General features: G+C 51.0%; 2 protein-coding genes across 2 annotated transcripts in view; both read right to left on the reverse strand.

Moving 5' to 3' along the window:
- AP1M1 (adaptor related protein complex 1 subunit mu 1) overlaps positions 1-16,191 on the reverse strand; it is a 29,850-nt gene extending 13,659 nt beyond the window's left edge. Inside the window, exons 1-5 of the mRNA XM_086408659.1 lie at positions 16,043-16,191; positions 10,343-10,499; positions 7,683-7,750; positions 6,009-6,139; positions 4,554-4,701 (exon numbers count right to left, since the gene is read on the reverse strand). Coding sequence (XP_086264785.1) covers positions 4,554-4,701; positions 6,009-6,139; positions 7,683-7,750; positions 10,343-10,499; positions 16,043-16,084 — 546 coding nt within the window. The 5' untranslated portion in view covers positions 16,085-16,191. The remainder of the gene's footprint in view (positions 1-4,553; positions 4,702-6,008; positions 6,140-7,682; positions 7,751-10,342; positions 10,500-16,042) is intronic.
- Positions 16,192-21,478: 5,287 nt separating this feature from the next.
- On the reverse strand, positions 21,479-26,921 carry FAM32A (family with sequence similarity 32 member A). The gene is made up of 4 exons (XM_086408660.1): positions 26,803-26,921; positions 26,543-26,684; positions 21,983-22,036; positions 21,479-21,732 (listed from the first exon to the last, which is right to left on the reverse strand). Exons 1-4 carry the CDS (start codon positions 26,874-26,876, stop codon positions 21,664-21,666), a joined length of 339 nt encoding a protein of 112 aa, XP_086264786.1. The 5' UTR covers positions 26,877-26,921; the 3' UTR covers positions 21,479-21,663.
- Between the last annotated feature and the right edge of the window lie 542 nt (positions 26,922-27,463).

Raw genomic sequence — 27,463 nt, forward strand, 5'->3', positions numbered from 1 at the left:
ATCGATCATATTTTGGATCATTAATCTTAACAAACTTTAAGGAACTGACAGTAATATAAACTATATTCTCAGACAATAACAGAATTAAATTAAAAGTCAATGACAAGATAACAGAAAAATCTGTAAACATTTAGAAATTAAACAACACACTCATTAAGTAATCCATGGGTCAATGGAAGTCTCCAGGAAAATGTGAAAATATCTTTAACAAAAATGAAAACCCAATGTTATCAGTCTAGAATACAGCTAAAGCAGTGCTTAGAGAGAAATTTATAGCATTAAATGTTTGTATTAGAAAGAAGAAAGGCTTCAAATTAGTATCTGTTGGGGGCCAGAGTGAGGTACTCCGCCCATGGCAAAGGTCATGAGGAAGGAGGCTCGACATATGCAAAGGCGGGATCGAGCCTCAGGAGTCCCCCTGGAAATCCTAGAGCATCTACCCCCATAACCAGAGCCTGCCTACTTTACTACTTTGTGCTCTCACCTACACCTCTGACTTTATGAGGGGCTGTCCCCCACCACCTCTTTCGGAGAAGGAGTTAACCTAGAGCTCCAGTTAATAAAAACTCCTGGGCGTGACAAGAGTGTTTTAACCTACAAACTCCTCTGAAGGTTCTCTGGCCTGCCTGACAGCCTTGTCCAGCCACATGTGATCGCTCACAGCCTCCCAACCGTGAGAGGCACAAGATGCTTTAAACCTTCTAAAAACAGGTTCCTTAGAAAAGTTAGAAAACTATTAGTATAAGTATAATGGGCTGATTAGAAACTGTATTGGTGAAGGGTTTTTCATTTGTTGAGCCAACAAATTTTGTTGCTAAGTTTGTTGCTAAGTCTCCACATCCCCTGCCCTTACACACCTTAATGAGTATATAGAAGAAATAAGTATTAACCTTTGATATTAATCACGTTAGACCTTAGGCTAAGTAAATTCTTTCCTTAACTAAAACCCACTACACCCTCACCCTATAGGAATGTAACTTTATTTGGGTGGCGTCTGTTTTAAGGATAATCACCCCTGGAGAAATAAGTGTCCTGGTTGACTGACCGCTGTCACAAGGAGAGGGTCATAAATTGTCAGCAGGCCCCCTGGCCAGAAGATGATGTAACACCCCTAAGACCTCTGTATACATTTGTATGAAGCACCTGACTTTGATAAAAGTCAGGACTGCTGACCCCGTGTGACTTTTGCATAACATCTCAGTGTATAAAAGTAGACCATGGAAAATAAAGAATTGGGATCAGTTTCTCGAAATACTGGTCTCCCCATGTCGCTCTCTCTCTCACTCTGGTTGAGTGTCCATCTGGAGCGCGGAACCCACCATGCTTACTAATTATGCCTGGGCTTCTAAGATCCGACTGGGGAGGCCTCAGTGTCTCCTCTCCTTCGGGAGAACGGAAGGACGCCTGCGGCCTACGTAAGTGGTGCAAACTTCTTGCCTTGAAGTTTTATTGGTCTCCCGCGTAAACCAAGCTACTCAGCCTCTTTCCTCCACTGAATTTTCCTACTGAGCTATCCTCATCCTAGTACTCTTTATATCTTTGATAAAATATTTAAATAAATAGGTCGCCGACGCCGTCCCCACTTCGAATACCTTGGATCAGCCGGGGCAGGACCCCGGCAAGTATCTTCAGTTACCACTTTAAAAAGCTAGCAAAAGAAGAGAAAAGTGAGCCAAAATCACAAGGAAGACAAAAGCAGAAGTCAATGTAATTGAAACAGAAAGACAATAGGGGAAATCGATGAAATCAAAGCCGATTCTTTCTGTCAACGAAACAGATAAACCTCTCCTAAGAGTGACAAAGAGAAAAGAAAGACAACATAAATTACCAATATCAGAAATGAAGGAGCGGTGTCAGTACAGACCTTGCACATATTAAAAAGCTAATAAGGGAATACTACAAACAACACTGCATATGAACTCTGACTTAGATGAAACAGACCAATTTCTTAAAAACCGCAAACTACCAAAACTCACTCAAGATGAAACAGAAAACCTAATCCATCCTACAGCTGTTATATAATTGAAATCTGTAGTGAAAAATACTCTGAAAAAGAAATCTCCAGGCTCAGATAGTTTTACAGGTGAATTCTAACAAATAAAATTAAAAATAAGCAATTTGCGATAGCTTCCCCAAAATGAAATACTCAGGTGTAAATCTAACATGAAAATTTGTACATGGTAAAAACTATAAAATGTTGATGAAAGAAATAAAATATTATCTAAATATATATAGAGAGACATATTTCTCATGGATTGTGAGACTTAATATACTAAAGATATCAAATCTCTCCAAATTGATTTAACAGAGTTATTTAACTCAATTCCAATCAAAACCCCAAAGCAAGTGGATTCTAAAACTCTATAAAAGGAACTAAAGAGCTAAACAATTTTGAAAAACAAGACTGTCAGGAGGATCACATTATCTGGTTTTCAGACGTAGTATAAAGGTAGTTATTAAGACTGTGTGGTACTGGTGAAGAAACAGGTACGCAGATCAACGGAAAAGAACAGAAACCAGAAGCAGACTTGTACAATATAGCAAATTAACTTTTGACAGAAATGCAAAAGCAATTCAATGGAGAAAGGATAATCTTTTTTAAAAAATGATGTTAGAACAAGGAAAAAAATTGTTCAATGTGCAAAAAATGGATATAAGCCTCATACCTTACATAAAATTTAACTAAAAGTTGATCATAGATCTAAATATAAAACTATAATCTTTTAGAAGAAAACTCAGGAGAAAAATCTATGTGACCTTGGGTTTGGCAATGAGTTCTCAGACATGGCACCAAAAGCATAATCAGTTTAAAATTTTGATATTTGGGTTTTTTTCTGAATATTTTTTTTCTGTGGATCATTTTAAAATCCTTTATTGAATTTGTTATAATACTGTTTCTGTTTTGTTTTGGTTTTTTGGCTGAGAAGTATGTGAGATCTTAGATCCTCAACTCAGGATCAAACCTGTACCCCCTTCATTGGAAGGTGAAGTGTTAACCAACTGGACTGCCAGGGAAGTCCCTAAATACTTGATACGTGGACTTTCTCAAAAACTTCTGCTCTGTGAAAGAAATGCCAACAGAATGAAAAATGACAGACTCAGGAGAAAATATTTGCAAATCACACATCACATTGGATAAAGAAAAAAAAAAAAAAAGACTATCCAATACAAAGAATTTTCAAAACTCAGCAATCAGAAAACAAACTCAACTTAAAAATGATCAAAGGCATGAAAAGACATGCCTCCACAGATATATGGATGACAAAGAGGCATACAGCAAGATCATTAGCCATTAGGGAAATGTACATGAAAGCCATAACACGATAGCTAGTGGGATGACAAGAATGAAAACGCTGATCAAGGATGTGGAGCGACTGGAATTCTCATCCACTGCTGGTGAAAACGCAAACATGTTACTGGAGAACAGTTGGACAGTTGCTTATAAAGTCAAACATACACTTACCAGATGACCCAGCAATCCCACTCCTGGGTATTTGCCCTAGAGAGATGGAAACTTCTGTCTACACATAAATCTATACAGAAAATGCTCATAGCAACTCTTCACAATTGCCAAACACTGGAAACAACCCAGATGTCCTTTGATGGGTGAATGGATGAACCAACTGTGATTCAGAGTATAAAATAAATGAACCAAAGAAGACATACAATTTGGATAAACAGAGCAACGTGGATGAATCTCAAGGCCATATATTGAAAGAAGTCAGATTCAAACTGACACACACTGTATGATTCCACTCACACAACAATCTCAAAAAGACACAGCTGCTGTGATCCGCAGGCGCAGCTGCTGGGGCGGGACAGGTGGGAGGGTGTGGCTACTGAGAGGCAGCAGGGGCGGGGTGTTTGAGGGGATGGAGCTGTTCTGCTGCCCGGTTATGATCATGGGTACACAAGTTTGTACATGTGCTCAAATTCACAGAAGATGTGGTCAGTTACCAACTAACAATAACTTAATAAATAAAACTAAAGAAACAAACATGCACAAAACAGTACAAACCAAACCCCAAGCAACTCCAAAAGCCAGCTGTAGGAGAACTACACCTTACACTCTCAGTTTTACACAAAACAATATCTGTCTGCAAACCTACAGCAGGAGGGGCTGAAAGATGACAATGAATCCTTCTGTGATGTGGCCTTTCAGATTGCGGAGCCCTGCACTTGCCTGCTTTCTAATTATTGTTTTACTTTTGCCTGGAAGCATGCAGGATCCTAGTTCCCCAACCAAGGTGGAACCCAGGCCCCCTGAAGAGGTAGCATAGGGTCAGCCGCTGGCCCACCAGGAAGTCCTGGAGCTCTTGGCTGTCTAACCCTAGACATTTTTTTTTTAATGATATGCATGCGTTCGTTCTAAATAAGAACAAAAACTAATGAAGGTAAAACAAGCTCGTGTTGCAATGAGTCCCTAATGAATCCCGCTGATCTGCTATCACACAGAAACTGTTTCTCAGGGCCTTGCTAATTTTAAAAGTCAAGTTTGCTTTATTTCCAATCACGAAGAAGACACATTTTTTAAAAAAGAAAAGGAAGCCTACCAGGAGATTGACGGACTCGATGACATCCAAGAACACCTCGTTCTTCCGGTACTTGATGCCCTCCGAGCGCCAGGACACTGCATTGGTGACAGTGGCCGGGGGCCGCGGGGCCCCCGTTTCCAGCTTGTGGCCTTCCTGAGTGATGTACCTGTGGGCCCGGGCTCAGAGTTAGCTGGCTCAGGCACTGACATATTGAAAACAGCCCCTCCCTGTAGCAGGCGCCAGGAGAGGCAGGTTCTGGTTTCACCTGGGGCCATTTAACACAACAAAATCACGATTTCTAAAACCCCAACACACTCTTCAGTTACAATGAGTACAGAGTTCTCAGTCTCAGGGCAGCAAGGAGCCAGCACTGGTGAAGAAAACAAGCAGTGGGCATGAAATGCTTCCCAGCTGGGCATGCAGAGGAGACTGACCTCCCTAGGAGAGTGACCTGGTGACCCTGATTCCACTCGCTATTTAGTCAGAAGTCATGTGCCACCTGACCCTGTGGACTGCAGCCCACCAGGCTCCTCTGCCCATGGGACTTCCCAGGCAAGAACACTGGAGTGGGTTGCCATGCCCTCTTCCAGGGGATCTTCCTGACCCAGGGATGAAACCCACATCCCCTGCATTGGCAGGTGGATTCTTTACCACTGAGACACCTGGGGAACAACAGATGCGGGGTGTGCTGAAGTCACATGGCTTCTCTGAGTGCCCCTCTGCTCCCCGGTAAGATGGGAAGACAGCAGCTCTAAGTGAAATGGAAAAAAGCTCTCACAAGAGGCCTGCTTCCCAAGACGTGCTTAATCAATGGTGACCATTATTTGGTGCACAGGATTCCAAAGGAGGGAGCTTTTTCATCACAATCTCATTTATGACAGTAAAAACAAAGGCAGTGGGACTTTCCTGGTGGTCTAGTGGTTGAGAATCTGCCTTCCAACGTAGGGGACGCAGGTTCGATCCCTGGCCAGGGAACTAAGATTCCACAGGCTACGGGGCAACTAAGCCCCTGTGCCTTTACTAGAGAGCCCTTGGGCCGCAAACTACAGAGCCCACTCGCTCTGGAGCCTGCATGCCACAACTAGAGTGAAGCCTGCGTGCTGCAAGGAAGACCTCGCGTGTCCTAACTGAAACCCAAAGCCGTCAAAACTAAACAAGCATGTTAAAAACAAAAACAGAACAGCGGCAGGCGACTCCCTACAAACACAGCACCGAGCGCACGTCTGTGGACAGAAACGAAGACCCAGCAACAGGAAAAGTGCTCATGCCATGCAGTGATGCTGAGTGCAAAAGGACCCAAAGCTGCCCCAGGAACTTAGGAAACTCCTGGTGGGCTGGAGACAGGCAGGGGACCAGCGACGTGATTACACATTTGCCTCCTGCACCTCCAAACCTGCCCATGACTTCAACACATGACATAGCCCTGGCCTGACCCCCACTCACCCGTCCCCGGGCCCCATCCCAGCCACTCACTCCTGTAGGATCTTGCTGTCTGTGGTCTGGGGGTAGCCGAAGTCCATGAGCTCATCCAGCAGCTCATAGATGATGACGAAGTTGTCTCGAATGCTCTCCTCCTCCAGCTCTTTGAAGTATTCCGAAAATACCTGCAGTGTTGCCGTGGGAGGCAGATCAGTGAGAGGAGAGATGAGGAGGGGATGAACGCCTGCACAAGTTCATTTGCACTTCGTGCCCCGAGGCCCCTGCCAATAGCCCTTCTGTTCACAAGCTGTGTTTGCCTGGTTCCCAGGGGTGCTTGGATGAGGTCTTGGGCTCAGGGAATGTGGGCAGGCGGACAGCAGTGGCTGTGACGCGCAAGCCAGACTGGGGGTGTGCAGGGGACTGAGACCTGCTCAGAAGCCCAAGTTCCCACACCTGCAGGCCCACTCTCCTCCTCTCCCTGACAGACACCTCCAGGCCTGGGGCCTCTTCCCAGCTTCTCTTTCACCCTGACCCTTTGCCTCTGAATCAGGAGTGATTCAGATGAGGGACAAAGGCCCCTGTGGACAGGACAAGGAGCTCTTTAGGCCTCTCGTGACCTCCCTGAACCCCAGTCTGTACAGTTGTGCCTGCAGATAAGCCTGCCCCATTTCAACAGAAAGTTCACATGATGAAAGCAGGGGCACCAGGGGAGCCAAGGGGAAGAGCAACTTGACAGAAGGTCTTTCGGGAGCACAAACAAGGAAGCAGGAAGGCAATGCCAGTCACTGCTGGGAGAACCTTCCTCCTTCCTGCTTCCCCATCTCTACACCCCAGGATGGCAACTGCTGGGCTGCTCCTCTGAAATCACAAATAGCGCCGACTAGCCCGCGACAGCCTGGGGATGCCGGCTGCCCCTCAGCCCGCACGTGGGGCCTCTCCTGCCCCGTGTCCTCACTGCCCCACCCCCCACCGTGGAGCAGAGGAGACTGCTGAGCAGGCTGCACACGACACCATCTGGAGTATGAAAGCTTTCCTGGGCAGACCCCAAGCCTCCTGGGTCGGACTGTCCACTCTGTTCAACCCCATGAAGCCCTACGTCAGCCAGGCCCCTCCACCCCCTCCTCCCTGCTGCCTTTAGGTTCTTTTCCCACCCAGCTGCCGGAGAGGATCTTAAATCAGGTCTTGTCAGGCTCCTGCTTAAAGCCGTCCACCATCTCTCACCAGACTTGTAACAAAATCTAAACGCCTCACTAGGCCCTGTGCAGCAAGCCCCACCCTGAAGTCCAGCCTGGCCACCCTGCTGACAGCTCCACACTCTGTCCCGGAACACTGGGCACCACAGGCACTTCTGCCTCAGGGCCTTTGCACATGCTGCTCTGTCTCCCCATCTCGCTGGCAGCTGGGCCTGGCATGTGGGCCTGGCATGTGTCACCATTCTCTAAGGTGGGGCCTCAGGCCACTGTGCCTTTAGAGCTCCCACAAGGAGATTCTGAGCAGAACTTAGCTCCACCCTCCTCCTGGTTAACCCACCTCCCTAATCCCTGACTCAGCGGGTCACTCTCCAGCCTTCCACAGCCAGCTGTGGGCACACCTGTCCTGCTCCCTCAGTCTTTTTCCTGGGGTTCCAGCTCCCCCAGGGACGCTACGGCCCTCGGGTGGCCAAGATAGGGAGGCACACTGAAGGGCAGGGCGACGGATACCCTTCACGGCCCCTGTGCCTCTACTTACCTGCACCACCTTGTAGAGGAAGGAGAACACCAGCGACACGCACGCGTTCTTCTTGGAGGTGGCGACCACTGCACGGCGGCCACAGTTAAGGAGCGTTCAGAGGTAGGGCTGCCACCTCCCAGACTCCCGTGCCCTGCATGTTTTGGAGCCGCCCCCAGTCACTGACTCAGCGCTCAGGGTTCCCCAGCTCCTGGTCTGAGCCAGGCCTGGGCACCGTGGTCACAGACAGGGGTGGTCCCGGCTCCCAGGGGGTGCTCAGCTGACAGAGGGGCAGCAGGGGCACAGGAAACCCACCGCAGCTGCCGGGTGAGGGGCACTGCCCAGGGGAGGTGACACCTGAGCGGAGGGCTGAAGCTCGAGGTATGGCAGAGGGCACTTCAGTAAGGTGAGCAGTCCCAGGAGAGCAGCATGACTCATCCTAGAGCGGAAACCAGGAGCACAATCTGCTCTCCTCCAAAGCCCATCGCCTACAAGACCCTCCTGAGGTTCCGGGCTCCCTGGCCTGGGCTGATTCTGGCTCGCGCCTGTGTCTTTTCCCCTGAAGCAAACCTTTTGAATGAAGCCTCCATTTTCTCACCCATGGGCTTCCAGGTGGCTCAGTGGTAAAGAACCCGCCTGCCAAGAAGGAGCTGTGGGTTCGATCCCTGGGTCAGGAAGATGCCCTGGAACAGGAAATGGCAACCCACTCCAGTATTCTTCCCTGGAGAATCCCATGGACAGAGGAGCCTGGCAGGCAACGGTCCACAGGGTCACCAAGAGCCAGACATGGCTTAGCAACTGAACAACGCTAACAGCATAACAGGGGCCCGGGAATGGATTCACCGAGGTGAGGCGTAAACTGGCACACACTCTGGACATGGGACGTGTCCCCAGCTCCTGGGGTCAGTGCGTACTGGGAACTTCCTGTTCCTCTTTCCCTAAGGGCTTGATCACCTGGGAGAACAGCTCCTCTGCACTGCACCCTGGCCACCCCAGTGCCAAGCTGTGGAGGCAGGAGGGAGAAAGGGGCCGTCTCCACCCCACTTCCAGCCTCATCCCAGCCCAGCACAGGACCTCAGGAAATGGACGCTGGGCCAATCAGGGGAGTGCTGGCTTCCCTAGTCCAGGCAACACGGGTTCCAGGTGCTTTCCAAGGAGGGGCAACGGGCACCTCCAACCCTTTGGCTGGGCTTGGAGACTGCCACCTGACAATGGAACTTGGGCTGAAGGTGAGTAGATGCCCACTCAGGCAGGGTGCGCTGAGCACTGGCATCCAGAGGGATGAGCCCTCGCCGTCTCCTCACCGGCTGCCCACGCATGGGCACCAGAGCCCCACTGGGAACTGGTCTGACGGCTCCTGCTGAGCCGGAACCGCTACTCCCCAACCCCCCACAGCTGGGCACCCATGCCCAGACCCAGGGCAGCTTCTCAGACAATTTCTTCCTGGCTCATGGGCTGCCTGCCACACTCTGCAGAGCTGCCCCTTCTAGAGAGAGGTGAAGAAACAGAGGTGCACTGCAGGGAGCCAGGCCTCAGGGCCGTGGGTAAGCGTCCCGGGCCAACACCTTCCACCCTGCAACGTGCACACACATCACGAGGGATGGCCCTGCTCTAGTGTAGCTTTGACCTGGCAAGGCTGTATGGACCCAGGATTCTGCATTCCCAAAAGGCTCCCAGGGGATGCTCTGGCCCGTGGACCACACCTTCACTAGCAAGGTCCCGTCTGTGTCCAAGAACATGGAAAAGGGGACAGAGCCCATGGTGCCTGGGTGTGTTGCACATCCACAGCTCAGCTGACACTAACAGCGCTGCAAGGAGGGGTCACTGCTTTCACTGGACCAGGGGGAGGTGAGGACCTGCCTCCACTCACATGGCGACCGGAGCACGGGGCTGTGGGCTGCGAAGCCAGGCTCTTCCTGCAGCAGTGTAGATACCAGAATGCACCTAGAAGGGTTGGCCAAAGCCACGGGATGGCCGGTCAGCCCTCCTGGATGGGAACTGGCTTAGCCAGGCCTCCCCATGGGCCTGAGTGTAGGGGGCTCTGAGATGTGGGCAGGGTGGGGAGGAACCTCTCCCCTTCTCTGTATCCCACCACCCCTCACAGTCCAGGCTTCTGCGCACCCCCCCACCTCCCCATGTCCACTTCTGATCCCTGAAGTCTGCTCTCCACTCAGCAGCCAGAGAAAATGCAGAAAATGCAAATCAGACCGTGTCAGCCCTCTGCCTGAAACCCTCCCAAGACTTCCCAACACACTTCATCCAGGTGGTTTCCTACAGGGCCCTGCAGCGCACACCCTGCTGACCACGGGGCCTTGCTCCTACCATGCACCCCACTCTAGGGCTCCAGTCATCCCCACTGCAGCTGCCGAGTGAGACTTCACCCAGGCCTCACATGCCTCGTGCCAGCAGACACCTGTGGCAGACATCTGGCCTTCCTGCAGGTCTCCACTGGGATGTTCCCTCCCCAAGCAACCTGTCCTGGCTCCTTGGACCTGTCACACTTATCCTTAGGCAGCAGGGAGCTGTGCCTAAGACAGGGCTGTGCCTGATGGCCCCCCGTTGGCCTGAGCCAGCCAGCCCTGCGGACAGCAGCTCTCAGTTACACGTGTGTACATGTGTGCACACACGCACACACAAGCCCACACAGGAGCCATCTCCCCCACCCCCCAACAAAGGGATACGATACAGGTTGTTGTGCTTGATCCACATGAAGCGGACTCCCCCGTGGGCCAGGATGGGTGACAGCATGCCCTCCTCCTCCTTCTCCATCAGGATGGGCATGAAGTGCTCCACCTCTGACATGTCAACGTCGCCACGGTAGTTCCGGCAGATGAGTACCTGTGTGGGTGGGAGAGAGGGAAGGCACTTTCACCTCGAGTTCCACCAGCCTCTGGCCCTCCTGGGAACCCCAGTCACGCCTGTCCATCAAAGGGCCATTTGATCTCCACGCCCCAGGGAACTCCTCAAGGACAGCACATACCCACGTGAACATCTACTGGGGCTACTGAGAGTCCTTGTATGGGGGCCATGGGAGGGGGCTGTGGGGCAAGAGTCCAGCACTGAATCATGGGGAGACCAGGTTAAAGGTCCTGCAGGCTCTCAATGCAGACCTTCTCCATGCCTTTCCATGTTCATGCACCCTGCTCTTCTGGCTCTGTCAGGAGAGGGACACTGCTGAGTGTGTACACCTACTAGATCCCCCGTGACCTGAAAAGAAACCCTTCTCCTCATCTCTCTCTCATGGGTCCAGATGTGCAGCATCACTGCTGATGGAAATGTAAAATGGGACAACCACTTTGGTAAAGTCTGACAGGTTCTCAGAAAGCTAAAATCAGCTTATAACCCAGCCATTCCTCTCTTAGGTATTTATTTATCCAAGAGAAAGGAGACCAGACATCCACATGAAGACACATGTGCGGATGCTCACAGCGCATTATTTTAAGTAGACTCAGGTTGCCGAGAATGCCAACATCCTTCAACAGGTGAGTGGAGACAAGAATTGTGTCCAACCACACTACAGAAAACTGCTCAGCTATGAAAAGGAATGACTCCTGAGACCGGTGACAGCAGGAGGGAATTCCAGGATCACTGAACAAAGGGAAAGAAACCAGACAATGGAATGTGATTCCACCTACACAAACACATGCTGGGAAATGGTAACAGAAAATACATTAGTGGCTGCTTGGGGACAGGCTGGACATGGATGGTGTGGGGAACCTTTAGGAAGTGACAGTGTGCCCACGGTTTTCTGGGAGTATACAATGACTGAACTCATCGAACGATATGCTTTATATGAGCAGTCAATTACATGTAACTCACTGAAGGAAAGAGGAGTGTGAGCTACACCACGGTGAGCAAGGCTCTATTTGGAGGTGCTGCCCAGAGCAGCTGCTGCTCGCGTGCATCCCTGAGGACAGCCAGCTGCAGGACGCAGCAGTGTGCAAAGAATGACACCACTGCGCCAACCAGCCTGGGAACCGCCTGCCTCAGGACCTTTGTTGCTGCATGCTTGCTAAGTCGTGCCCGGCTCTTTTGTGACCCCCACGGACTGTAGTCCTCCAGGTTCCTCTGTCCATGGGAAAATACTGGCGTGGGTTGCCATTTCCTTCCCACAGAATCTTCGTTTCGTAAAATACATTGTCTTACTGCTGCAAGCCAGAGAGAGAGAGTAGTCAAGTGAGTGACCGAGAAAGAACCTTCCTTTCTTAGTTTCTCCTTTGTGGCCTACGGGCAAGGGACCCTGTGCACTCATTGCTGTTCGGAAGGCCTCTTAGAGACCCAGCACCCAGTGGGTGAGCTTATGGGTACCTGGCCCAGGGACTATGACATACCCTCTCATATATTCTTTGCCAGAAGTATATACTACTTCATATAAATCCCCACTACTATGAAGTGGACTGATATTTTTAAAGCGATGTCTGGAGAGGTGGCACCACCCGCCTGAGGTCACAGTGAACAAAGGAGAGCCCGGGTTCTAACCCCACTTCTCAATCCCTGCAGGGCCACTTCCACTCAATAAACATTGCTCTCCTGGGCTTCCGAAGCCCAGCTTCTACTCCAGGTTATCCAACTTTGGGGGATTCAATTGGCATGGAGCCCCTGAGGCCCCAGTATATTCCGAGGAAAGAGCAGGGAGCAATATATTTTGCTCACCTTCATCACACAGGCTGCAGAGGCCCACTCACTCATGCTCTCTGCCATACACTATGCAGGGCCTGGGGACACCAGGGAGACCAAGACAAACAGGGTCCCTGCACTGAGCTATTTGCTTGAAGGGAGATGAGAGACTCGGCAAGGGTGTGACCTTCAAACTGAGCCCTTAGGATACAGGTGGGATAGAGGCAGAGGGGCCAGTGGAGCTAAAGCCATGGGATGGGAGGCAGAGCCCACGGTGGGTACCTAGGAGCACTGGTTAAGTAGAGTGAGGGCAGCCTCGGACCCTGGCCCCATAGCAGCTATTCAGTAAATGTCTCTGCACTGAGCGTGGTGGTGAGGCAAACAAGGGCAGGATAATGCCCAGGTCTCTAAATGGGCACCTGTGTGGATAGCGGTGTCACTCCCTGAGAGGGAGAGAGACAGCAGGGCTGGGGGGTGGTGCAGACCTCATCTGAGGAAATGCCGAGTTTGTGACAGCTGTGAGACCTCCAGGGTGTCCTGACAGCCCGCGGATCTCCAGATGAGTGCTCCGGACTTTAGTACAAATTCAGGGGTCATTGGCACAGGGACAGAAATCAAAGCCTGCCCCTTGGGACTTCCCTGGCAGTCCAGTGGTTAAGACACTGTGCTTCCACTGCAGGGGATACAGGTTCAATCCCTGCTCGTGAAACTAAGATCCTGCAGGTGGCGAGGCATGGCCAAAAAACAGGAATGAATGAATGAGTCAAAGCCTACCCCAAGTAGAGCAACAGTATGTGAGGCATGCCAGGCCCAAGCAAGAGGAGCCAACATCCGAGGGGTGGGCTGGAGAGAAGGGGCAGCAGTGAGAGAAACGGGGGAAACAGAGACTCAGCAACCACGAGGCCAATGGAAGCCTGCTGAGGAGCAGAGTAGTGGTGCCAGAAGCTGCAGAGAGGTGAGAAAGATAAGGGCAGCGAAGCGTCCTAGAGGGCTTTCCATCAGCTCAATGTGGCCCCGCTGGTTTCCTTGGAGATCAGAAGTGCTGGCTGGCAGGTACACGTGTGGATGAGAATCTACTTGATGTCCCATTACCTTCCTTTTTTATTGAACGCAGTTTCTGCAGAAGGCAGACTTTCAAAACACGAGGCCCAAGGGGAGTGGAATAACAAATGCGGGGTGGTCAGGGGGGATGGGAGGCAAACCCACCCATGGCAGCCTCTTCTGAAAGACACATATAATCAGGCTTCTCCCAGGCTACAGTCTCCTCATGGCAGCTGTTCCTTCTTGGGATCAAAGTGGTCTCCTCCCACTCTCCCCTCTGGACCCCCTTCACCCACGGCCCACTGGGTCCCATCCTCCAGGCTCCAGCATTACCCATGACTACCCAGCCTCAGCGGGCTGCCCCTGACCCCGTGGGCCTAGTGTGACACCTGTGCGTCCACCTGACTGCCACCTGGTCGCCTGCCCAGCGCTGGCATCTCCCTCCTCCAGGAAGCCTTTTGTAACCACTTATCCGGCCAGCCCACACTGAGGTTGGGCAACGGGGTTACCTGAGGGCCTCAACCTTGCTGTGGTGGCTAACTGATCATCTGGACCCATGCAGCTGCTTGGATCTGTCAGTTTCCACGCACCTCGCCTACAAGACCTCAAGGGCCATGGCGACTGTGGACCATGGGTGGTGCTGCGCTTGTCTCGTGTGTCTGCTCAGCGAGTTCACACGCTGGCCCGAGGTCATGCAACTGAGCAGCAGGGGCAGGTTTTGAGCTCAGCCCCCAACCTGCTGCATGCAAGGTGCTCATGAAATGTTCGCTGGAAGAATGAGTGATCTGAGGAGGTGGCCTATGGCACCTCTGGTGACATGGTGGCCAGGGAGGAAACAAGAACACACGCTACATGGGGTGGGGGAGTTGGCGGTGGGAGGGAAGTTCAAGAGGGAACATGTGTAAACCGATGGCTGATTCATGTTGATATATGCAGAAACCAAAACAACACTGTAAAGCAACTATCCTCCAATTAAAAATAAATAAATATTAAAAAACAAACAAACATGCTACAAAAACTCAGGGAATACTGCACCCTCCCACCCCTGGGGTGTCCTGTGTCTTTCTTTGCCTCCAAGGACTCAACTTTCTCAACCTCCCGTCCTCAGAAGGGAGCCGAACACAGGGCCTCACTAGTTGTTGACTTTGGGTGGCATCCAAGGAAGGCAACCCACTTAAGGGAGGTTTGGGAAAGTACTGGGGGTGGGGAGTGAGGCAGCGAGGGCAGGCATTTCAGCTCTTCATTCCCTACTGCTTCTGGGCACACTCCTGCCCACTCCACCTGGGACTGGCACCCATGTTTCCTTTACTCACTGATGTGGGGCTGGTTAAATGTTGCTGGCCCTGTCCTATTACAGGAAGCCCTGGTGGCTCAGTGCTAAAGAATCTGCCTGTTCGTGCCTGCCAATGCAGAAGACATGGGTTCGATCCCTGCGTTGGGAAGACCCCCTGCAGGAGGGCATGGCAACCCACTCCAGTATTCTTGCCTGGAGAATCCCATGGACAGAGGAGCCTGGTGGGCTACAGTCCATGGGATCGCAAAAAGAGTCGGATAGGACTTAGTGACTCAACAACAACAAACTTTCCTATTCTTGTTACCTCTCAATGCAAGAGACCAGGTATCACCTGCCCTCTAGCCAGGGCAGACTTGAGGGAAGGCAGCAGGCCACTTCTGAAAGGCTTCAAGATCCCTCCTATAAAAAGCTTTCCTAGAAACCCCCCCAGAAAAGTCCCCTGGGAGTGGGTCCTAGGATTCTGCTGCTCCTTCATATTTCAGCGGGGTTGTCACTCCCCCTGGGCAGTGCTGCCTTATCCCCAGTGGAGGCTGACTCTATTAGATCCTCACTGCTCCACCACAGCAATTTACCTTTATTTGTGCTTTTTAAGATGAGTGTCCCTCTCACTCACCAGATCGTGGGCTCCAGAAGGCCAAGGTTCAGGGACTGACCCTGGTTTCGCTCATCAAAGGCAGCCCAAGGCTTAGCACCCTGCTTGGCATTTAGTAAGTGCTCCTCAACTATCAGCTAAATGAACAAATGACTCTGGATTCAGCTCCTAGACCCGCCACTTTTCTGTGACCGATGTGGCCGTGAGCACTGTGTCTGTGCCTCGGTCTCTCCCTCCATGAAAATAGCACTCCCGCCAACCACCTCCCCTAGCCCTTGTAACTCAGTGTCACAGTGAACGTTAAGAAATTGCTTCAGGGACTAATACACAAAAATCGCTGCATAAAGAAAACGGGCCGAGATCCCAGAGGGCGGTACTGGCCCGAAGGTACTGTCCCCGACACGCTTCACCACCTCTGGTCAAGGGTCGCGCAGCCCCTTGGCTCCAGGATTGGTTTCCCAGCCGGCTGCGGCCCGCGCTCTCCACCGCCTCGGGTTGCCCCGGGCCTCCACAGAGGCCTAAAACCGCCAACCCACAGAGGTGGGGATGAGGGTCGTGCAGTCGGTTACAGAGGTGGGGATGAGGGTCGTGCAGTCGGTTATCTGGCAACTGCGGCAGCCCCTCGCGTTACCTGGCAACAAGGCAGGTCTCGCGGTCCTAAGACCCGTTCCTGGATACCCAGCAAAAGGGTGGAGTCCTCCGGTGAGGACAAACGGCTTCCTTGCCTAAGACCAAGGTGGCTCCCATTGGACGGCTACCTAGCAACAGGGTGGGTCCCCACGGGGCGAGGCCCCCGCCGGTTGCCTGGCAACGCGGAGGGTTGGGAGCCCTTGGTACCTTGCCCTTCAGGTCCAGCACGTAGACGGCACTGGCGGACATGGCGGCTGTGGAAAGCCTCGGCAGTGGCCGAGGGCGGCGGCAACAGCGGGGACTGCCAGGCGGTGAGCCGGGCCGGGCGCACCCCGCGACAGTTCGTCTCCACTTCCGGTCGGGGGAGCCGCGCGCGAACCGTTATGTCCGGCCGAGGGGGAACAGTCAAGAATGCGCCGGCGCAGAGTGCACTGTGCACAGGCGCAGTTTGTCCGATGTGCCCTATTTCCCGCTCCTCCCTCAAGCATCCCGGAAGTAAGCCCAGAGGGGCGGGGCGGGGAGAGGCCTGGAGGCGGCGGGCGGGGCCAACTGGAGCAGGGCACTGTAAGGTGCCAGGCTGGGCGAAGCCATAGCAGCTGGAAACTCCCACTTTGCAGGCCAAGTTAGGTGAGAGATCCTGGTGGTGGAACCCACCTAGAGCCATACGGAACTCACAGTCTGGTGGGGAAGTCTAGGAAACAAATATACAGTCACCAATTGTGACACACTTTATCAGTTCAGTCACTCAGTCGTGTCCAACTCTCTGCGACCCCATGGACTGCAGCACGCCAGGCTTCCCTGTCCATTACCAACTCCCGGAGCCTGCTCAAACTCAGGTCCATTGAGTCGGTGATGCCATCCAACCATCTCATCCTCTGTTGTCCCCTTCTCCTCCTGCCCTCAATCTGTCCCAGCATCAGGGTCTTTTCCAATGAGTCAGCTCTTTGCATCAGGTGGCCGAAGTACTGGACCTTCAGCTTCAGCATCAGTCCTTCCAGTGAATATTCAGGACTGATTTCCTTTAGGATGGACTGGTTGGATCTCCTTGCAGGTCAAGGGACTCTGAAGAGTCTTCTCCAACACCACAGTTCAAAGGCATCAATTCTTCGGCCTTTACGGTCCACCTCTCACATCCATACATGACTACTGGAAAAACCATAGCTTTGACTATTCGGACCTTTGTTGGCAAAGAAATGTCGCTGGTTTTTAAAATGCTGTGTAGGTTTATAGGGAGCAGTAAGATGGTTGGATGGCATCACCAACTCAATGGACATGAGTTTGAGCAAACACTGGCAGACAGTGAAGGACAAGGAAGCCTGGTTTGCTGCAGTTCATGGGGTTGCAAAGAGTTGGACATAACTTAGGGACTGAACAACAGCAACAAAGCGGGTGGTTACTTGGAAAGAGGTCAGACAAACTCTCTTAACGGCCCTAAGTCGAGTCTTATCAACAGTGCCTGTCACCTGTCAGTGTTAACACTTGTTAAGAACAAGTGTGCCAGTTTACTGCCTGAAATGATCTCTTGAACACCAAACCCCACTGAACCTAGGCAAAAAAACGTGGTAAGTTAGCGGTTACCGTGGGTAATGCAGATTGTGATTCCTGATTAATCTAACTCTATTTTATCTCTTTTGCTTTATGAACACTGGAGAAATGCCTGCATTTCATCCCAATGAACCATCACGGTGCCCTGGGCCCAGTCCAACAGTGTCAGAACCATTTACCCAGGCTGCCTGCCTCTCACTTATCTTTTTATCTTCCCCATTACCTCCATTTGGGGTTTTGAAAGAGAGTTTTTGCAACTCTGTGATTATATATACTATACTTGGGGTAGAGATGTAATTACAAGAAAATCCAGAGAAGAAAAGTAGAATTGATGCTGAGCAGGGCCCTGTGGGACTCCGGGCCATGGAGGTCCTTTTGTCCCCCATTCCTTGTAGGCAGAACTCTTGGCCTCCATGACCTTCTCTGAGTTCCAAAGGGCAGAAGAGTTGCTAATCAAAGCAGCAGCAACAAAACCACCTGAGACAGGGACTCATCAAAATTAGAAGATGAACCACCTAGGACCCTGCAGAAGAAAAAATACACAACTGTTACTACCTTGATCCTTATCACATACTCAGCCTGACTATATTCCCTGCTCACTGGGGGTGGGTGGGTGGGGGGGACACAGTTCTTGAGATGCTAGCAGACTGTGTTCCCCCTTTGCCTGGCAAAGTAATAAAGCCAGTCTGTCTTTCTCCTCCATAACTGTCTCAGTATTTCTGTTTGGCACTGGTATGCAGACAGCCAAGATTCTGATGACAAATCTTTAAAGATTATCAAGTGAATCCTGGGCTGGAAGAATCCTTGCCCAATAAAGACAAAGAGCCTTTTTGACACCAACTGTCTTAAGAAATCCTATATTACCTGGCCTCATTCTTCCCTAATTTATTGCAGTGTTTTAGAAAAACATGTCTCTTTTTTAATTACAAATATCTTACTGAAGAAAAACTGAGGAAATGACAAAAGCATAAGACAAAAAGAAAAACCACCCAGGAGAGGTAACACCTTCCATTATGAAGCATTTCCTTTTCAGGCTTGCTCTGGGCCAACAAAGGTCCATTCAGTCAAAGCTATGGTTTTTCCAGTAGTATGGATGTGAAAGTTGAACTATAAAGAAGGCTGAGCGCCGAAGAATTGATGCTTTCAAACTGCGGTGCTGGAAGACTTGATGCTTTTGAACTGCGGTGCTGGAAGGCTCTTGAAAGTCCCTTGGACAGCAAGGAGATCAAACCAGTCAATCCTAAAGGAAATCAACCCTGAATTTTCATTAGAAGGACTGATGCTGAAGCTCCGATACTTTGGCCACCTGATGTGAAGAGCCAATTCACTGGAAAATTCCCATCACCAGCCATTTCCCTGATGCTGGGAAAGGTTGAAGGCAGGAGGAGATGGGAGAGGCAGATGAGATGGTTGGATGGTTTTATCGACTTCATGGATAGGAGTCTGAGCAACTCCAGGGAATAGTGAAGGATAGGGAAGCCTAGTGTGCTGCAGTCCATGGGATCACAGAGTCGGACAGGACTGGCGACTGAACAATGGCAGCTGGGCATTTTAGATGAAGGCAGGAGGAGACGGGGGAGGCAGATGAGATGGTTGGAATACAGTGTCAGCAGGGCTAGGAGGACAAAATCTTTTGAGGAAACAGACTTCCAAGTGCCAAAAGTACTCTCACAGTATGTGTGCTGTGCTTAGTTGCTCAGTCATGTCTGACTCCTTGCAATCTTCTGTTCGTGGGACTCTCCAGGCAAGAATACTGGAGTGGGTTGCCATCCCTTCTCCAGATCTTCCCAACCGAGGGACTAAACGCAGGTCTCCCACATTGCAGGTGTTCTTTTTTTTTTTTTGATTTTTAAGCTATTATTGGTCACACCTGAGAGTGAATGAGTTTATCTGCTTGCAGGTGTTCTTTACTGTCTGAGCCACCAGTGAAGCCCCAAACGCTATACATAAATTACCTGTAACCTGCTTTTCTCCATATTTGGAGGAATTTGAATCACACCTGAATTTCATCCTTGGCAGTGAATGTATAGGACAATAGTTGCTCAGTTGCGTCTGAATCTTTGCGACCCCATGGACTGTAGCTTGCCAGGCTCCTCTGTCCATGCAATTTTCGAGGCAAGAATCCTGAAGTTGGTTGCTATTACCTTCTCCCGGGGATCTTCCTGACCCAGGGATTGAAACTGGGTCTCCTGCATTGCAGGCAGATTCTTTACTGTTTGAGCCACCAGGGAAGCTGCAGTCAATGAACGGACCTCTGTAGACCATACTGATTGTGCTAGACCGGAATCTCTCAAACTTTGCTGCACAGTGGGGTCACCAGGGGAGCTCTGAAAAACCTCCATGATGGAAGCCCACCCAGGAAGCACCGGTGTGTTTTTTGATTCTTGCTGCCCTGGGTCTTTCTTGCAGTGTATAGGCTCTGTTGGGTGTGTACACTTCTCTAGTTGTGGCGCTTGGGCTTAGCTGTCCCAAAGCATGTAGGATCTTAGTTCCCCCAATCAGGGAAGGAACCCACATCTGCTACACCGGAGGGCAGATTCTTAACCACTGAACCAGCAGGGAAGTCCCAGCATCAGTGGTTCTTAATGCTCCCTTGGGGAGCCTACCATAGATTTTGAGAACCACTGTGGTAGACTGTCGGCCCTCAATAAACCACATCTCCTGGTTGTCCGTGCCCAGAGAGGGTTTGGCAGTGACTTGTGTTGGCCCCATGGAATAGGTTACAAGAAGAGATTCTGGAAGACCTCTGGCACCATGCAAGTCACTGTAACTTACGTGAAATAAACTATACCTCATGAAGCAGAACCTCCCAGCTGAGCTTGGTCAACCCACAGAATCATGAGAAAGCCCATTGTTTTCGGTCTGTTTTGGAGTGGTCTGATGGGCAGGGAGAACTGGAATAGCCATCTTCCCCACTGCCAATGCATGCTTTTCAAAGCACCACATCATGCCTGAAGACCCCAACTGCTGACTCATGGGTGGTAAAGGCCTGATAGCGCCTTCCAGTCAATGGGGGAATCTGCCCCAAGCAGCCACTGCTAATGAGACAGTACATCACCTCCCTTAGGTGGGTTGCAAACCACAGGTGAAAACGTGTCATCTAATTTTTCCAAATTGAGGGATACTGATTTTGCAGTATGGACATTCTCTGTGAGTGACAATACAAGAGACAACATTTCTAGTGGCAGTCAAACAGTCTGTAATTAAGCTACTCAGACTTATACTTAATAACTTTTTTGTTTTATTCTGCATTCCACATGTGGCAGTCCCCAAACCCAATATTTGTTTTTTTTTCCCTTTCTTATTCTTTCAGCATCTCTGTCAACACACTTTCTCCCAATAGCAAATACAACTTGATTTTCATCTGGTGGGTACACAGAGACCCTCAAAGATCCTGGCTCTCCAGTATGGGGACCTGAGTCCTTCCTTTCAATTGTGTGCACGTCTGTCTGTGCTGGGGCTCTGCCTTGGTGAATGCCAAATGCGTAATGTACCAACTCTGAATAAATACAGGGGGCTGCTTGGAGCCCAGGGTTGAGGGTAAGATGGCAGGCTGTGTCTGGCTGGGTTCCCTTACAAAGAAAGTTGTGTTGACCGGCAATGTCTGCCATGGTGACACCCACTAGACCCATGTCTGGAATGGGGATGCTGGGAGAAGCGGCTACACGCTGGCCACAGGATCAGAAAGGGACGAGGTGTATGTTCCATCGGTGCCTTAGGTGGTGGTTCTGTTTCCCAGGCTGTCCTGCTTCACTGCCAGGTGGCTGAGGAAGCAGTCTAAAGGCTACGGAGCTCCAAGTGGCTTCTCCAGGCCCTAGGAGAGCACAAGCCCCAAGCTAGAAGGAACTTAGAAGGGCAGCCCGTGCAGGGCTCTACAGGGATGTACATGCTCAGGGCCGCGACGACATCAGCTCTTTGTTCTCTGGAGTCAGTTTTAGCCACACAAAGCCAGCTGGCTGGCTGTTGAAGAGTCAGAAGCAATTTGGGGTTAAGAACACTTTTCCACAGCACTTACCCAGAAATAACCTTCATCTCTGGATAAACTTTTCAAACTAAGAGGTCTCTCTTCTATGTGCTACTGAGAAATCAAAACTGAGGAAAAGGACAGTCTTACTTTAATCAAGTTCCAAATGAGGACACACAGCTTTGCAAAGCACTGTCTCAGCAGAAGATGCAAGGATGTGTGCACAGAATGTTTCTAGAAAATACCAAAGGCCCCAAACATAGCCGCGACGTTGCCTTCTGCTCCTCCTCGATGCCACTCGGTACCCATGGTGGGCCTGCTACTTGGTCCAGCTGACTTTGGGAATGTCATAGTGCTCTGTGAGCGTGTCCAGGTGTCTGTTGAAGTCCTGGGAAAGCCAAGGGGAAATGCCATGTCAGCAGTGCCCAGTCCCCTTTCTCCATGCTCTCTCTTCTCAGTGAACCCCCACCCCCTCTCAAATCCACCCTGCTAGGCCTCCTGGATGCCCTGCCCTTAAATGACCCTGGGGAGGTTGGGTAGATCTGCCAGCACGCCAATGCTCCTCTGCCAGGCTCCCAGCCTCTCGGCCCAGCCTGGCCCCTATGTGGCCCAGTCTCCCCCACCAGCACGTGACGTACCTCTACTCTCTGCTTGTGGGTTTTGGATGCTTTCTTCAGGATCCTTTCCATTTGCTGAAGAGAGGAGAGAAGTGGAGGTGAGTCACATGCCTGGTGCAGCCCGGGCCAGCCTGGCTCTCACACTCAGTATGGCTGCAGGTCTCAGGATATACACCCCGCCCCTCCCTTGACTCCACTCAGGAGGGTCTAACAGGGATGCGTGGCCATAACATGCCCCACTAGGAACTCTCATCAGCTGCCGTTTGGTCTGAATGGTGGGAGACATACTACCATTGACTTAAGGAGACCCTGCTGGGAGCTATATATGCGCTTCCTGCATCCTTGGGCAACTGACTGCTTTCCCAGTTTGCAGAAAAAGAAAAGTCTAAGAAGGGGTCTGAGGAAGGATAATAAATGAGGAAGGCAAAGGACCTGACACATAGTAGGAGCTTGAGTGACAGTGTGTGAGTGCTCAATCGCGTCCGACTCTCTGCGACCCCATGGACTATAGCCCACCAGGCTCCTCTGTCTATGGCATTTTTCCAGGCAAGAATACTAGAGTGGGTTGCCATTTCCTTGTCCAGGGGATCTTCCCAACCCAGGAATCGAACCCGTGTCTCCTGTATCTTCTGTACTGGAGGCAGATTCTTTACCACTGAGCCTCCTGAGTGATGGTACACAGTATCAAGGGGGCTACATGATCCAGATCACCTTGACAAGCATAATGCTGGAACATCCATCCTGTACCACCATGCCCTCCCCCATTCCTTGCTTAACACCAGCGGTACCTGGTATGAGTTAAAAGCACGCGATGCAGAGTCAGACTGACGTGGGGCCATACCCGGCTCTCACTCACTAGCTGGGTGACTGCGGCCAACTCACTGTGGTGCTCCTCCACCTCCCCTGCAAATGAACCCAGCTGCCTTGTACTGCTGCCCCGGTGCAGTCCCCTACCATGCTGACTCTGGGCTGGTCCTGTGACACAGTTTACTTAACAGAATTCAGTGCCAGTGCTGAAAACATAAGAAGACTTAGCAGCTTTTGCTTTGTGTTCTTAGAAGCTAGTCATCATGCGCGAAGTCTGATGACCTTGCTGGAAAGGACGGACCTGGAGAATGAGATGACGTGTGGGGAGAGATGTCCTGGAAGGAGCACTGAGGTACCAGACATGCCATGGTGAAGCTATCTCAGATGTTCCAGCCCAGCTGGGCTCCAGCTGCCATCTTGGTATACCAGGTTCCCAGGGAGGCCAGCAGAAGAAGCACCCAATTAAAGCCAGTCAACCCAGGGAAGCTTGAGATATACTGTAGACTGCCACCTGGCTGTCTCCTTTGCTGCCTCCTCATCTCCCTCTGTATCCAGCTGGCTCCCACCTAGCTGACACTTCCTCTCTCTCTCAAGTCTCTGCTTTGTCCATCCCTGCCTCTTCCTGCTGTGAGTCCAGTGGGGTTCGTGTCTCCTCACAAGAGGCCATGCTGACCTGACCAGCTGTCACCAATGCCAGGCACTTGGCGGGGCTCTGCCCTCCCTCCTCCCACTCCATGCACCAAATTCACAGGCTATCACGGGTGCTGTCACATACCCCACTTCACAGATAAGAAAAAACCAGGACCAGAGTGAAGAGTGGGTAATGGAGCTGGAGATGCCAAGCCTTGACCCTTTCCACCAGGCTGGAGCCTTCTAGGAGCTGTCCAGCCTATAACACCCACTGTGCTCAATCCAACACTCTTCCATGAGGGAATCCGCATTTCCCAACTGTCCTCGCTTTGCCTGCACCTGCTCCCCCACGCCCCTCTCCTCCGTCAAACAAAACCCTCAGGAGTACTTCATTTCCAACAACAAAAATTTCACCTTGATCTTCTACCCTCCAGCTGGAGGAGTTTCTCCATTCCCTTTGACAGCAAATCTCCTGAGACTTATTTCAAATCCTTGTCTGCACCTCTGCCTTTCCCCACCCCAACGTGGATCCACTCAAATCAGTCTTCCTTCCCTCCCCACCACAAACGCCAACCAACGGCTCGGAGTGCAGGTGATCACTTCCAATTAAAAAAAATTTTTTAAGGAATTCAGGGTAAATCAGATTTATTTATGGCTGTGTGAGGGTGGGCTCTTAATGGCGGTGTTCAGTCTTTCTCTCTAGTTGTGGCACTTGGGTGTAGCTGTCCTGCAGCCTGTGGGATCTTAGTTCTGTGGATCCTTAACCACTGGACCACCAGGGAAGTCCTGCTTATTCCTCCTGGAACACTTTCTCCACTCAGCTCCTAAGAACATGCTCTGTCCTGGTATCCTTCTGGCTTATGCTCCCTTGCAATTTCCTCTCTCCCACCCTCTGATCATCAGAGGTTTGATCCTAGACCTCTTCTGTCATTATGCCTCCTCGAAGGATCTCATGCAGTCCCAGAACAACTACCCAGACCTTTCCTCCAAACTGCAGGTTCAGGTATCAAAGAATGTCCATGAGAATTCTCTGCTTGAATTTTTAACAGGCACTCAAATTTAACCTCTAAAACAAAGATCTTTCCTTTTTTTGGCTGCACTGGGTCTTTGTTGCAGCATTCGGGGTCTTCACTGCCATGCATGCTGCCTTGCTGCACACAGGCTTAGCTGCTTCAAGATAAGTGGATCTTAGTTCCCTGACCATGGATGGAACCCATGTCCCTTGCACTGGAAGACAGATTCATAACCATTGGAGTGTGTGTGTGTGTGTGTGTGTGTGCGCGCGTGCGCGCACGAGCAAGCTCTGTTGCTCAGTTGCCCCACGGACTGTAGCCCATCAGGCTCCTCTGCTCATGAAATTTTCCAGGCAAGAATACTGGAGTGGGGCAATAAGAGAAGCCACTTCAATGAGAAGCCCTCACAATACAAGGAAGAGTAGCCACTGCTGGCCACAACTAGACAAAAGGCCCTCACAGCAATGAAGACCCATTACAGCCAAAAACAAATAAAATTATATATATATAAAGAATACTGGAGTGGGGTGCTGCTTCCTACTCCAGGGGATCTTCCTGACCCAGGAACTGTGTCTATGTCTCCTGTATTGGTACCATGTCTCCTGCATTGGCAAGTGAATTCTTTACCACTAGTGCCACCTGGAAGCCCAAGAAGTCCCTAAAACTAAGATCTTGCTCCCCCACTTTATAGAAACCTGCTTTACTCACAGTCCTTCCAATTTCAGTAAACCAGTACCTCCATTCACCCAGTTTCTCCCACCAAAAACCTTGATCATCCTTGATTCCTCTTTCCCAACCCACACCCAACCCATCAGCTTATCTGGCTATTCTTCCTTCAAAACCTATCCCAAACCTGATACCTTCCATTACTTCCACTATGACTGCCCTACTCTGAGGGGCCATTATTGGTCATTTTGAGAGTTGTATGAATCTCTCTCTCCCATGCCATCCCAACTCCAGCAGTAAAACCCCAGCCCTGCCTCTGACTAGAATCTTAAGGAAGCAGCTTAGCATTCACTTGTTAAATCCTCACCACAAACCTACTGGTTTGAGGCTGGGACTTGAGTCCATTACAGAGATGAAGAAATTAAGGTATGGGAGGTGAGCCAGCTCGCCCAGAGTTACATCATCAAGAGCAGCGGAGACAGAATGGGACGCAATCTTGTCAAAGCCAGTGAGTTGTCTCTCTCTCTTTTTTCTCCTATGACTCAATTAGGCCTGGAAGTAATGAGTTAACTTTTGCTGATATTACTGGACCAAACCACCAAGTCAGGGTTAGTGTTTCTCAGCCTGGGCACTAACGACATTTTGGGCTAGATCAATCTTTGCGTGGGCAGGGCCGGGGGGGGGGGGGGCCCACACTGTCCCAAACAATAGCAGCACCCCTCCCCACCCCTCAACACACCTAAGTTGTAAAAAAAGAAAAAAAAAGTCTCTAAACAAAAAGTCTCTAAACATTGCCGAGGTTGGGGAGGAACAACATCCCGGTGGGAACCAGGGGACCTAGACTGATTACTCCCTTCCCCAAGCATAATGGGCAGAACTTATCTATCCCACGCTGACCTATCCTTCCGTCACCTGAATTTACTAAATATTTAACATGAAGAGAATTCATTCATCAGAGCTTGAAAATACAACATATTTGAAGCTGCCAAAGTTGTCATGGAAACACTTTGTGGTGACTTACAGCAGCGGGTACGCTCATTTAACATCAACTGGGAACATCAACTGAGCACTGACTTTATGCCAGACTAAGTGCCATTTATCCACGTCACCTCATGCAAAGTTTCCATCCCTCTTAGGAGACAGCATTATCCTGACCCTTATATTTGTGGAAACTGAGGCACCAAGAGGTGAATCACTGACCCAGTGTCACGGGGCAAATGAGCGACAGCGTTGGAATCCAAATCTGGGTCTCTGTCTCTCCCCTTTGTGGTCCACTCTGGGCGAAGAACCTTCTTGTCCTCCCCACCGTGAACTCTTCCTCTCTTACGCACTATCTTCTCCCCGGAATTAAGGTCCTCTCTGACCGCTCTTCCTCCCCCGTGCGTCCCGGGTCTTGCCTCTGAATCCATCCAGGGAGACCCCGACTCGCGATGAGGGGCATCCCGAGGCCTCCCACCCGCCTTACCCGCTTCTCCTGCATCTTCTCAAATGCCGCTTGGGCCGGTGTCCGCTTGTCCAGTCCGCGTCGCTTCTCCTCCTCGTTCTTTTTGCTCGTTCCCATCGCTTCCAGGAGTTTCGCCTTGTCTTTGTCTTTCTTTTTCTTCTTCCTAGAAGATGAGTTGGGTAGGAGAGGTGGATAACGGCGCATCAGAGGGCAACACCCGGAGGTCTCAGGGAGAGGTTTTAAAAAGAGAATACAGGGTCTCCTGGGATCTCAGGACTTACCGCTTAGTCACTCCGAGCTCTGCGACGCCTTTCAGCTTCAGGGGCCCCTTTTGGACCTGCTCGTAGGCCTCCATGGCCTCCTGGAAAGTTCAGGACGTAAAACGCCACACTTCCGGTTTGATAGCCCCTGCCCCATACCCGCCTCCCTTCGTTTTTATTGGTCATCTTGGCGGCGCGCATGCGGTCTTGGAATCTTGACTTAAGCCACACTTCCGGGTTCCGGGCGGCTGGCTGGCAGAGTCAAGCTCGTCCCAGTCTTTGTATCCTGTTTCCTGCCAGTATTGCCGACTTTGGCTCCCGACCCCGATTTCCCCCGCCTTGGGCGCCTGGACCCGGGAAGCCAATTGAACACAGGCCGTATTTCCTAAAACCCAGCGTTTTCTTGGGGCTTCCCTGGTGGCTCAGACTGTAAAGGATCCGTCTGCAATGCGGGACATCTGGGTTCCATCCCTGGGTTGGGAAGATCCACTGGAGGAGGGCACGGCAACCCACTCCAGTATTCTTGCTTGGAGAATCCCGAGGGGTAGAGGAGCCTGATGGGCCACAGTCCATGGGGTCGCAAAGAGTCGGACACGACTGAGCGACTAAGCACAGCACAGCAACGTTTTCTTGAGTGGTTTGCACGTATTTGGATATTGTGTTCTCTGTCACTGCCATATTT

This window comes from Bos grunniens, chromosome 7 (assembly GCF_055505025.1).
Source record: "Bos grunniens cultivar Pamir isolate PY7600 chromosome 7, Bosgru_T2T1.0, whole genome shotgun sequence".
Classification (NCBI taxonomy): domain Eukaryota; kingdom Metazoa; phylum Chordata; class Mammalia; order Artiodactyla; family Bovidae; genus Bos; species Bos grunniens.